The sequence below is a fragment of the Channa argus genome, chromosome 5 (genome assembly GCF_033026475.1).
Source record: "Channa argus isolate prfri chromosome 5, Channa argus male v1.0, whole genome shotgun sequence".
NCBI classification, from domain to species: Eukaryota; Metazoa; Chordata; class Actinopteri; order Anabantiformes; family Channidae; genus Channa; species Channa argus.
Genome location: NC_090201.1, coordinates 1,960,095 through 1,973,826, shown reverse-complemented (window position 1 = coordinate 1,973,826; position 13,732 = coordinate 1,960,095). Strand labels below are relative to the sequence as shown.

The 13,732-nt window shown below is 37.9% G+C and overlaps 1 protein-coding gene across 2 annotated transcripts in view; it reads left to right on the top strand.

Annotated features, from left to right (window-relative positions):
• The window catches only part of LOC137127369 (copine-9-like), a 147,785-nt gene that overhangs the window by 39,955 nt on the left and 94,098 nt on the right, over positions 1–13,732 (top strand). For both annotated transcript variants that reach the window (XM_067504257.1, XM_067504256.1), the window contains one exon: positions 656–759. In XM_067504257.1, coding sequence (XP_067360358.1) covers positions 656–759 — 104 coding nt within the window. Of the gene's footprint in view, positions 1–655; positions 760–13,732 lie in introns of those variants that run through there.

Sequence of the window (13,732 nt, the reverse complement as noted above, 5' to 3'; positions counted from 1 at the left end):
CAGTGCCTTGATGTGAGAGTGTGTTTTAGAATATTATGTTTTAGAATGTAAGTAAGAATGTAACCAATCAGAAAATAGCCTGATCCCACTCCCACCACTTTATTTATCTACTGTCACTTGACCACAGCTGTCCTTATTCTTACTGAGCCAGGGAGGATGGAGCAAATAAATGGTGTGTTTAGGGACAACTATGGACAAAATATAAAGCCTTTAATGGATCTAAGTTGATCAATGTTGGTTGGCTGGTTTTCATTGCTTATGTAAAGGTGAGTTGATGGACACAACATCAAAAGGAACAGCTCTAAAGTGGGACTTGGATTAAATTGTGCAACCCTAGTTCGTAGGGTCCTTGTCTTGTCCACTTGATGTCCAGAATAAGTTCCAACTTGTTGCCTTGGTCAAGTAATTGTGTTTATGACAAGTGTTCTATCTCAGCCTTTGTTTACTTTGTCAAATAGCTACTGACTAACAGTCAGTAGCTTTACAAGATTAAATCCATTATGTAAATTGCTTTTGTAAAGGTTTATGCTGAGTAACCCTGGGAGCTTTCAGGAGTTTCCCTTTTATTGTATGGTCCCGTCTCTTTAACTGAATGTACAAGTTTATCAGCATGATGTTGACTGTTTTGTTTTCTCTTTTTCTGTCTTTTATCCAGTTTGGTCGGACAGAAGTTATCGATAACACACTGAACCCTGACTTTGTGAGGAAGTTTGTCCTTGATTTCTTCTTTGAAGAGAAACAGAACCTTCGATTTGACGTGTAAGTGGGAACACTGACATCCCTTTCCTCTGCAGCAATGCTGTCTCTTTCTTTCTCGTGCAAGGCAATGACGTTGTTCTGACCCACTGAGTCAAAATCAATAACCATAAAGCGCAGTTTGACTGGATGACTCGCATCAAATTGTTAGTAAATGTCTGCAACTATCTCCATCACTTCAGGTTTAAAATTAACCTTTTTAGTTTTTTCACTTTTTTCTGTTTGAATGACAGATTTCATATTTCCTGATATTTTTTGCAATTACTTCTCTTAAAAGTTTTTTAAAAATGAATTTTATAATGTACACTTGTGTTACTGAGTAACATTTCTTTAGGTTTAGGTTTCAGCTCTTCCTTATGTAGGAATGTTTTGTGGGCATTAACTGCCCTCTTCATTTTGTCTACATCGGTAGTAATCAGCCTTACTCAGGAAGAGCAAAATTATAATAAATATATTAAATATTTTAATTGCATACAAAAGAAAAACAATCCAAGGCAGGACATGGTTACATGGTTATCTCTATTGCATTTCATACAGGCTGTATAGTTTCTTTTTTCTAAAGAGACTTGAGTTGCAGTGGTGCAGAACATATTTCTCATTTTGTTGACTGTAGATACCACATCAGTGGGTTTGAAATGAAACAGTCAATAAGTGCTTTTATGCATTGCCCAGTATGGAAAGTGCTGTAATTGGATAGTTGACTGCCTACTGTAGATATCACATGGCCAGGTTTCTGGTATTAGATCAATGTTCCTTTTCAACTAAAGCAGATGAAATGTATAAAGTGGATTAGTTGTCTTTTGTGGCAGAGGCATTCAGAGTCAGTTGTGTTTAAAATATCAGTATAAAGTGAGAAGAGCTACTACTGCGAGTGAAATAAACTATCAAAAGGATAAAACAAATCCTGGTGAGCTCTGGAACATCCAGTTCCAGAAGATCCTGCAGGAGGTTGGGTATCAAGTCTACACTCATAAGAAGAGAACTATCCTACAGAGGGTTTACTTCCAGATATAAACACTCGCTAAACCTTAATAACTGCAAAGTCAGAGGAGAGTTCAACAAAACACTGCACAATTGTGGATAAGACATGTTTCCGGAATTATGTGCAATACCAGAAATATGGGAAGAGATGAACACAAAGAAAAGTCACACTCTGAAACACACCACATCATCTGTGAAACTTGGTGTAACAACGACACTGTTTTTTCAAACCACAAAAAAACTTGGGCCCTTATAGACTTTTCTATATCTATGAAGATCTACAAATTCAATTCAATTCAACTTTATTTATATAGCGCCAATTCACAACAAAGTCATCTCAGGGCACTTTACAGAATAAAGTCAAGATTATAAAGATATATAAAGAGAACCCAACAATTCCCCCTGGAGCAAGCCATAGGCAACAGTGGAGAGGAAAAACTCCCTTTAACGGAAGAAACCTCCAGCAGAACCAGGCTCAGGGTGGACGGCCATCTGCCTCGACCGGTTGGGGTGAGTGGAAAGGCGAGAGAGAAAAGAACAGAGCAACAAAAAGCAACAACAAAACATCGGGCAGATTGGTAGGACCAGTAGCTGCACGCTGGAAGACACACAGCTTCAAAGCCGGGGGACACCTGCAGAAAGGGACAGAGAGAGGGGGACAGAGGAAGACAAAGACAACTACGGGAGAGAGCACACAGAGTTAATGACATACAGTGGTGAGAATTGCGGGGTGAGAGGAGAGGAGAGATGGTCAAGAGGAGGAAAGGAGCTCAGTGCATTGGGGGGTGGGTCCCCCAGCAGTCTAAGCCTATGGCAGCATAACTATAACTAACTATATGCTTTATTAAAGAGGAAGGTTTTAAGCTTAGACTTAAAAGTAGAGAGGGTGTCTGCTTCCCGAATCTGAACTGGGAGCTGGTTCCACAAGAGAGGAGCTTGATAGCTAAAGGCTCTACCTCCCATTCTACTTTTGGAAATTCTGGGAACCACAAGTAGGCCTGCATTCTGAGAGCGAAGTGGTCTACTGGGATGATATGGTGCTATGAGGTCTTCTATATATGATGGAGCCTGACCATTCAGAGCTTTATATGTAAGAAGCAGGGTTTTAAATTCTATTCTAAATTTAATGGGAAGCCAATGGAGAGAAGCTAGTGAAGGTGAAATGCAGTGGATCATATGTATCATAGTATAAAATATCATACCATTGCTATGTTTTGAATAATATGTTGGCTTCTGGTGGGATCTTGTGGGTTTGCTGATTGCATTCAATACATGTAACATGAATGTAACGATGAGCCCAGTAGTGATGGGGGTTAAGGTGCTACCAGCACTGTAAGAACACTTCTAGTTCTGCTGCAACAACAACCGCTGGACCACAAAAGCCACAAACTACTTTAGGAGGAGCACGAGCAAATCAGAGAACACTGTTGGAGGCTGAACACACATGTGCTGATCAGTTGTTTTAGAAGCACTGACTACAGCCAAACTCAACAATGATAATATTAGATCTTAGTCTACAATTATTACTTTTGTCATTCATTGAACTTGTCCAACTTCTTAGAACTCTAGTCAGCTCTTGGAAGAGCTGAACCCACAGTGCAATTTTAATGGCTTTACTTAGCTCCACCACAGACCTTGTTGAAATCTAAATAACCTCATAGTTATGTATGTGACCTCCTTCTGTTTTTTTCATTTACCTATTTGTAATTTGTAATTTATATTATATAATTTGTTACTATTGCTACAACCAGCCAGCCAGCTGCTGCACAACAGACACCAGCTGCCAATAAACTGAACCATTGATAGAATATGTGTGGAGATGTATGTATTTAATAATTGTGTTGTGTAATTTTTGTTTATGTTTGAACTTCAGGTTGTTCATGAAGTTAAACTTTGTCTCTCGGCCTCTTTTCCCTATTTTGCTTCTTGTGAAGAGGATAAGAGAAGCTGATTTAATTAGCCATTACTGAACCACCATGGTCTGTTAGCTCTCATCTTAGGACATCACATCTTATTACTTCACGTAGTGCTTAAATTATTTAGTGCTTTGGTGGGATTCTGGTCAGGGGGAAATAAAAAGCAGAGCTCGCATTTATCTCATTGTCATTGTCACGCTGGCCTTGGACAAGGTATTTAAAGTCCAGCTCCAGTACGATTCCGTTCCCCCTAAACCAGGCAAACACTGTGCCACATTTATCAGTAGCTTCTGATGTGTTACTCTGTCAATTTCAATGCGCGAAATTGTGTTATAATGACCCCTTTCCTCAAGTATACGGGCTTGACGGTGTGAGTGACTCAGAGCAGGAATGAACACTGATTCCCAGCATTTTATTTGCATAAATTTTCACATAACTTAATAGCAAGTTCTCCACCACTCTACTAACTGTACCTGCTTAGCAGTGAAAGACATCAGTAGTCAGTTCACCATTTTAGGACCATCAGTACCATGTGTTCACTCCTATGTAGACTAAATACGAGTTAAGTATTAAAGCTTGAAAAATGTCTATTAACATTAAATTCCAAGTAATTGTGATTGACTACAGACAGTCATGAGATTAAAGTCTTAATATAGTGGATCCTTAGTGGTAAAAGTAGTTTTGGGATTCCACAGGAAAAGCAGAAGAAGAAGGGGAGAATAAATAATTATTAGAATAAATAATATGGAGTCAAAAATCTGTATATCACAGTCACAACATTAAACTTACTGCATGGTTTGGCCACAACATGTAAAACACTAACATTGCTCCAAATGTTAAGACAAGAGCAGCCATCAAAGAAATCAGAACGAGGACCTGCTCACACTGCAAGGAAGCTGACCGAAACCTCTGACATGCTAGAAATCCGACTCATCGATTAACGTGATTGGTTTGGTAAGGGGACCCTGCTCACACTGCACGTTAAAGGACAGTGCGACCAAAACACGACTGAAATCAGGCCCAATCCAAAGTATCTGTCCAGCTTAGGTTTTACAGTCTTAGACCACTGTTTTAATTAACTACTCAGATTTAGTTTTGTTTTCAAAACCACTGAGTGAATCACTACTATCACTATAACTTATTCATCAAAACATAGTATCTTTTTGTATGTGTTATATTTTCCCTGATTCTGTTGTCATGAGGTCTTTATTCGTCCCAAATTTGTTTTCTTCAGTTCAAAGCTTTAAAGTATTTCTGAGAAAAGTTATCGTTTCAGAAAAAGATATTCTAGATTTGCAAACGAGCCCACAGAAGCTCTACTGCCTGTTGATGCTCACACCAATCCCAAAGGCTACGAAGAGAGCGATGTTTTCGTTGACTGTTGTTTTTTTTTTATAGGTCAGCAGCATCTCAGTCGTTACTTATGCACTTCAAACTCTTTCCTGTAAAGTCACTCAGTGAGGAGACAGCAGGTAGACAAAAGCAGACCGGATGAAAATAAGTTACTTTCACCAACTCCATTCTTTCTGTAGAGTTGATTGATGCCTCTGCAGGGGGTCCTGAGAAGAAGCTCAGTATGGGCTCACATGGAAGAAGAGGCCAACGCATCCACCACATACCTGTTATTGATCCATGGACCATCAGGTTGTGCTCATTAACTTTGAACAACAACAACACTAGGCTGCATTGACTCAACCAATTCCAGTTAATACCCAAAGAATCTGTCAGTTATGATGCTGTACGTTTAGTGTCTCTCTCTACTGTACACATCAATGAACTGTAAAGTTACTGTGATGTCCATAATTGTGGTATTTAGAGTCAATACATAAAAAGATACATTTTACTTTAGGACTTTTCCCACTAAAAATAAACTGATATTGGTGACAATAATATATATATCAGATATTGAATATATTAGCATATATATATATATATATATATATATATATATATATATATATATATATATATATATATATATATATATATATATATATATATATATTCATATTCGATAATATATATAATATATAATAATATTAAATATAAAATAAGTTCTATCTCTCTAAATGGATTACATAACACAAAATAATGATTAAGCATATTTGAGCCCAAAATAATGGTCAAATCAAATGTGCATGTTAAACTTTACTTCCTGGACGAACTGCCTGACAAATCTGTGGCATTTCACTGATGGGTTTTTCCAGAAATTTAAGTGCGTATGCTCTTAAATGGATCATGCACGTCACTCCCAGGTGTTAAAACGTTTTAAAAAGGGGCTTTGTCCAGCAGACTTATATTATATTTTTATTTTCAATTTCCTCCATAGTGACCCATCATTTTCAGTGTGAGTTAGACGTAAAAATGGCCTAACAGCAGGTGAGACTATATATTAAGTGGGTTATGTTCATGTTCATTGCCATCGACACATGCTGTACTATATACTGCATATGTAGTAGGTTGCATTGGGATTGGTTGTTATGTCATGCTGCTGGTCTCAACAGGCCTCTATAATGTCTTAGTATCAGTGATATCAGCAGGTGAAGAAACGAAATGTGTTTACGCCCATAGATTTTGTGCATCAGTGATGCACATGAAATGTTTCTTTTATGGAGTGAAAAATAAGGTTGTAATTTTCATTTCGGATAAAAAAATGAGCAATTGCAATTGATTGAAGAAAATAAGAAAATGTGTGGCATCCTTACTCTGAAAGCATAAGTCTTTCGTGGCACTGAGTGTTGAGTTTGAAGCTTTCTCCCCTGGGAAAACAGCTGCCCTGCTTAGTGAGGAGTCTTAATCTCCTGACAAAGTAAATCATTAATGCTGAATTATTAAGTAATGCAAAGTCTAAGCCACACACACACACACACACACTCACACACACACCTCCTTCTTAAAGTCTTTAAGTAAAGTGCATCAGTGGTTTTGGTAACTATGCAACCTGAATCACTGCCTGTCACACATGACAGCAAATCTTAGTGTTGTTTTACTTTCAATTTATATTCAGTGTTTCACTTCTGTAAAAAGAAAGAATTTATTCATACAATCAGTGTTTCCTGTTGTTTATGTGCAAACATTAGACATAAGTAATGAACATTGTCCCTGAACTACTAAGTGTTCCACGAAGTGCACAACAAAGACTGAAAGTGGTAATAGTTAATGCTGAGAATGCTTCACTGATTATTAATTAGACTTAAAAAAGTAGAAAAACACATTTCCTTTATTCCTTCTTTCTTTCTTTTTTTCTTGGCTGTATTTATGTCACAACAGAGTAACGGCGCAGGGGGAGAGAGTGGGGTTTCTGCAAGATGTCTGAATTGAAAAAAAAAAAAATCAACAGGGGAAAGCAACAATTTCTATCGGAGTTTAAGTGGACTTTGTTTTAGAAATGAGCCGGTTATCGCTGTTCATCATTTACTCAGCTGCTTGTTCCCTGCATCCTTTTGTTACACACACGCGCAGTTGCAGAAAGACGATTAGAAGCCAGAGATCAACCTGGGGAAATCAGGTTTCCCTGATCCCCTACCTCGATTTCGGAAACCACCTTTTTTTTTTTACAAGACCATTAAGAAATCAGCTTTCCCCCAAAAAGCCAACTGTAACCTGGTAACTTAAGTACATGTAATTGTACCTATTGATTTAGATGGTGAGCAACAACTCAGGGACCATCTTGGCACAGGTTTGTCATGAGCTGTCTACAGTCAGTTACAATCACTTAAATCAACAGCTTAAAGCTTGACTTCAGTTTTTATCTGACCACGTAGACAAAGAAAAATCCTTCTGAGAAAGGTTTTATGGTGATAATCATGTTTGTGCCACTAAACCGGAATTTTTTATTGAGCTCTACCAAATTACATAGTTCCTGCCAGAAGCTTACTCCTTTATTATTATTATTTTATTTTGTCGTTATTATTGTATTGTTATTTTTATCTATTATTATTATTATTATTATTATTATGATGATGATGATGTGTGCATTAATGTAAAAGATTTTGCTTGAAGCTCCTTGGAACTATTTTGTGTCCAAATGCAACTAATGATTTTTTTCCAAGTATTGGATTTGTAGAAATTATGAAAACAGTGAGAAATGCTGTCAGAAGTGCTCTTAACGATTATTAAAATAGAAGGCAATTTAGCGTAGCCTTGGTGCGTGACAGCCTCACAGATCCTGTCTGAACCTTTATAACACACACATGCTTTTGTCAGTCGGGATGCGGAAAATTGTTTTGATGGCAGATATTATGATCAGTGATTTAATTTTAATGTGATTTTTGATAGGGATTAAAGTTAAATGAAGTGATTTACTGTCAGTGCAGCCAGACGGCTCCTTTCTGTACCTGTAACTAAAACACACACGTCGTCTTTTAATTCAGGTCTAGAGGCAGGAAAGGTCGTGTTCAGAATGATCATTGTTTAAACATCCACGCAGTTTGTCGTTAGGTATTAAAATTAAGAACGGGGCCCATACTTTGACGTTCACAGAAGCATATGTCTTGAAGATGGCCCCACATTATTTGAGATGCTTCCTCCTTTGGCAGCCTCTTTGCCTCCGCAGTACTTGGAGGATGGAAACTGAACATCCATCCTCGACGACAACCCCTTGTTTGTATTTACACAGCCAAAGTTGCAGATTTGAGCCCCCATCTCTGGGATGTATTTCAAACAGGTACAGGTGTGAGTCTAATAGCTAGTACGCTATTATGAAAAAAAAGGAGAGACCCCCAGGTTTCCCTGAACTGAGTTGAAAATAACACAAGTTGAAGAAATAAATGTAAGACTTTAAAATCTTTGAATTAGGGTCTTGCCCGAGACACTTTGACATATAGCCAGGGCTGGGGATCGAACCACTGACCCTGAGGTGCGTGGACGACTGCCACTCCTGTTTATAGTGAGTTTTTAATTGATAAAAGTAGTGCATCCAAGGAGGGACCAGTATGTTTTTTGGGTCTGTTTAATACAGACATGAAGTTTACTGTTTTTTACATTTTATCAACTTAGAAATATGCTAAAAAATATGTTGATACTTGTGACTTTGGTGAAGATGAGATCAAATTTCATGACTAAACGAGGACATGGTCCGGTCTGTTGGTCTGTTCAGTTCTTTTATACATCATACATGCAAAGTATCACTTGCATGTTCACATCATTAAACACAGTCTGTTTAAATCACGTCCCTGATACAAACATAAACCAGTGAGTTGCTGATGAGCACATCTGGAGACGTGTTTGTCCGTGTCTGGATTCAACTGTAGTTGATTTGTGACTGTGTTGCTGTGAACTGCATAGGTTATCATTGAGCATTAGGTCAAATACTTCTGGGGGGCAAGGGTTTGACTTATGGAGGTGATTTGTTGGGCTAGTTATGACTCTGCACTGGTGACAGCTGTAGCTGGAGGCCTTATGTTTTCAGATTATCCATCATTCCATTCCTATTAACTCAATATCTCAAGAATGACTTGAGGGAATTTCTTCCAATTTGCCACAAACAACCACCAGGATTTAAACTGATCTAATTTTGATGGTCACTGCAAACTTACGTTCATTCATTCTCGTCAATATTACGTCTCCTGGTGATTTTCTTTTTAATTCGGCACAAATTAGCAAAAATAATCAAAGTCTGTTTTTATTTGAATTACAATTTGATTTAGGCAGTATATTTAATGGATGCCTCTGATACTTGCATATGATCTGCAGTCTCCAGTTTGGCAGTGGTGAGGAGCACAGTAAATTCAAGAACGATGGACCTGTGTAAAATTACACTACATTTATTGCATCAAACACGTTTTAAAGGATTCATTTAAGCCAGGTCTTAACAAAGTGTTAACTGTGTATCGCATCACTTCACTGAAAACATTTCTAGATTGAAGGAGGTGGGATACACCCCAGAAAGGTTGGTGGTGTATCTCAGAGCTAAACAGAGACAATCGTTCGTACTTTCAATTAATTTAGTGACTAATTTTATTAAAATGTATTTATCATGCCACGTAATTGAATTCATAATCTCCTGAGAACAACAAACACTGATAGTCATAAGAGCACATCAATCTTAAATGCATTATCCACAAGCCCCCAAAATGGTAAAAACAAAAAAACAAACAAAAAAAACAACACACTGTACAGTAGAAAAAGACAGCAGCATATGAACCAAGAAGGAATATTGGTGCATATCAACAGAAAACACTAGCAGAGACAATAGCAGGCCTGCATGTATTTAGACTGTGGACAGTCTAAATACAGAAGGCCCCCAGCCCTCTGGCAAGTTAGAGCCTCCAAACTTTTTGTCACGTGAAAGAACTAACCACTGCCCCCATTGTGCAACCTGGGACTGATGTGTCATTACTACATTTTAGCATTAAATATGATCTCTGTAGACATCATATTTCTGGGAGAGACTGGAAAATAGAAAAAAAAAAGAGATAAATTGCTGCGTGAATTCATGTTTGACTCAGGAATCTAGCACAGATATCCCATTCTAAGCAAACAACGGTAGACTTGCTGTCTATAAGATAAGTGATCACAATCTCAGCCGACTTTACCTGAATAATGAAATAACCAAATTGCTACTACGTCCCCCACCCAGCTGGCAAGTTTGAACCTGGCCTTTTTTCTGTAGCGTGACAGAACCCACAGCCCCAGTGCCACCTGGGACTCTTGTATTATCATTACAATTCAGCATTAAATCTACATAAAGTCAGCATATAAAATTATTTAGCCAGGAGATGAAATACATTTTTTTTTTTTACATTACGCTGTTCACATTTTGTCACATTACAACAATAAATGTACATGCATTTCAGTGAGATTTTATGTGATAGACCGACACCAAGTGGCACATAATTGTGAAGTGAAAGGCAAATGATAAATGGTTTTAAACATTTTTCACAAATAACTATCTGAAAAAATCCCACTAAAATGCATTTAAGCATTTGTGGTTGCAACATGAAAAAATGTGTAAAGATTTCATGGGGTATTAATACTTTTGCAAGGCACTGTGGCACAGATACAGAGATGTCGTCCATAGGAAGCACAAGCGATGTTCAAATCTCATCTGTCTTTAAATAATCAAATAATTAAATTACTACTAATGTGACATATGATCATTGTTGATTTATTATTAACATAGATGGTAATGACTGCATGTTTTTCTGACCATTACAAAGACAGGCAGTATCGAATGACCATAAAGCATGTTCTTTGGTCAATAATAGGGTGATAAATCATCTTCTATCCCATCTTAAAATGCTGACACTGATTGTTGCTCATTTCCACACAAGACTGGTGAAAACGCCAACGTAGAAGCAGGAAAAAATGGGTGTTGTGTCAGTTTCCAGCAAGGTCCACATATAGATTGTTGCGACTCCCAGGAGGATGCTGTGGTCGTCCTGATATGGGGTCATAAGAGAGCGTTCGAAAAAAAAGGAAGCGTCCCCTGTAGAGGAAATCAATTATTAAACCCTCACCTCTCCACACAGGTTATTTTTAGCCCTCTAAATAATAACAAAAAAACAGAACGGGGGCATTACTTCCATGAGGAAAGGATAGTGACAGCAAAGCAGCACATCATCTACCATTTACTTCTGTTTGCATTGTACTAAAATGTACTTTCATTAATATATATATCAAGTAATTCCAGCAGCAGGACTGTATTTGCGGAGTGGGTCTCTCTTAACAATTCTGGTTTCCATGAGAGACAGACAAGTTGTTGATCTCCAGAAGCACGTCACAAGTCTAGCATAGATAACAGCTGACTTCTGAGGTCATTAGGGTAAATGGAGTTAAGGAAGTAAGACGAGAGCTGCATAGCCGGCAGAAAGCATGACGTGAGTACAGCCTCGCGCTGCAGCATGTCGGCGATGTTATGGGAACTGCAAAGATCACAAAAGTTTTTTTAAAGAATAAAAGAGAGAACACTATAACATGGACGAGTACATCCTTGAAAATATAACAAGACTCATCTCTGAAGACTGACTGGTAACTTGGCATCATTCGTGACCGGAAGGATAGAATTTGGTACCGAAAAAAGGAAACACAAAATATATACAATGTATATAGTACATATAAGTAAGTACATATACACCAATTGGTCAGTTCATTATAAGAAGAGGTGATTCGAATATTTTGGCCACTCTATTTAAAATGAATGAGGTGGCCAACATTAGATTCTTTTCATTCTGATATTATTTCAACTTATTTCTACTTGTGTTTTTTTTTTTACCAAATTATGTTTTATTCTTGAAATGTGTTGCAGTCCGAATACTAGCTGTTACTGTCGCAATTGCATAATACAGCCTGAACAGCTTTAATTTATCCATGTTGTTAATAGATTAAAAGGTCATCAGCCTGTAATCGCTATAACCACAATCAAGTCCCAGCGCTGTTTGTGGTTCCAGCAGTTTTATAAGGCAAAAAAAAAAATCCCAGCTATGGTCTGCATTTGTTTGGTCAGCGTGAGACTGAAAGTGTCTGAAAGTCACGATGTTAAAAACTGAAGTGCCAACGAGAGGAGACTGAGCTGATCTCCAGCGGGTTGGTTTGAGCTTAAGGCATCACAAAGACACCCCGATAAGAAACAGACTTCAACGCATGAAATGCATATAGCTTCCTGTTTTCAGCAAGGCAAGAAGCTCGTTTAATCAGAACTCACAATTTCCTCAGTTTAAAGCCATGTCTGCATCTAAATTCAAATACAAACTTTTATAGATAAAATCCAACATGTCTATCTGTCATATTTTTCAATGCTGGTTCCTCCCTTGGTCTCTAAGCAGACTATTCTGCGGTTTGCTAATTAAACCCTAAATTGTGATAATATAAAACAAAGCTAACATCCTGTTAATGGTAGTTATTTTTCCAATTGCTACAGTCTGTGCATGATTGAGCTGACACTTCATTAGGCAACATTATGAAAGATACCATTTTATTAATACAAAATATAGGCTTCCATACATAGAAAAATTGCTTTGTATTCAATTGATCTATTGATATAGATAGATAGATGGATAGATAACCTGTAGTAGCTGATGTGGTACATAAACACTGTCACACAGTCATAGGCTATTGTACATAGATGTAAATTAAGGCTGAGTTTAATAATGTTTACACTGCAGTTTAATATATAAATGTGTGTGTTTGTGTGTTTCATAGAATAATGAGATACGGTAATTTTGTTTAACCTTTTATTTTATCAGGAAAAACCTTAGTAAGCTTGAAAATCTCTTTTCCAAGAGTGTCCTGATCAACGCAAAGCATCTGCAGCCAGATGACTAGCGATTTCTTAAACATGTCCAGTGAAACCAGCTTGTTACGTTTCAGCTTTGCTAGTCCAGGAACAAGGTGCAGCAAAACCGAAAGCCTTTTTTTAACCTGTTCCATTCCAGCTCTCAGGACAGACAACAACAAAAGGCACCGAGACCTGAGACTGTGAGCTCCTGGTCATAGTCTGTCAGACATAGTCAAAGGATACTGAGGGAGAAGAGCTAAAATGGCCTGGTAGATCAGAAAATGTCAGTGCTTCACTCTGCACAGAGACACGGATGAACAACCAACTCGTTCATAAAACAGACAAAGATGTGTGATTAGTGATGAATCTCAGAGCACGTGTTAAACAGTATCCAGCACATACAGGCTCTCAGATGAATGAGTAATTGTCCTAAGCACCCGAAGACAAACTGTATGGTCACGGAAGCCAATCGTCGAAGAAAAGGGTGTGAGATGTGTTTCTATATATGTCATTTGTAGGTGTTGAGTGAAATCACGGTCAACTAATGCAGTTTATTTTTCATCTAATTGGAAAGAAGAGTTAGAAAGCATTTCGAATTTCTACATTTTGAATGATGATGATGATGATGATGATGGACCGCTTTTAGCATGTCTTTCCATGTCTGCATAGGCAGCAGATGCGGCCACAGGATTCATAGGGTAAAAACTGATGGCACATTGACAACAGTCAACAGCCCAGTTTCCAATGTGTGCCGGTTGAAGGAGCGCGCTGAGTGCACCTGAGCAGCACGGTGTGATTTTCCCTCGCATGTGTGGGTGAAATGCTCGCACTGAAGAGCCTTGATAAAGTCATCATTACCTCC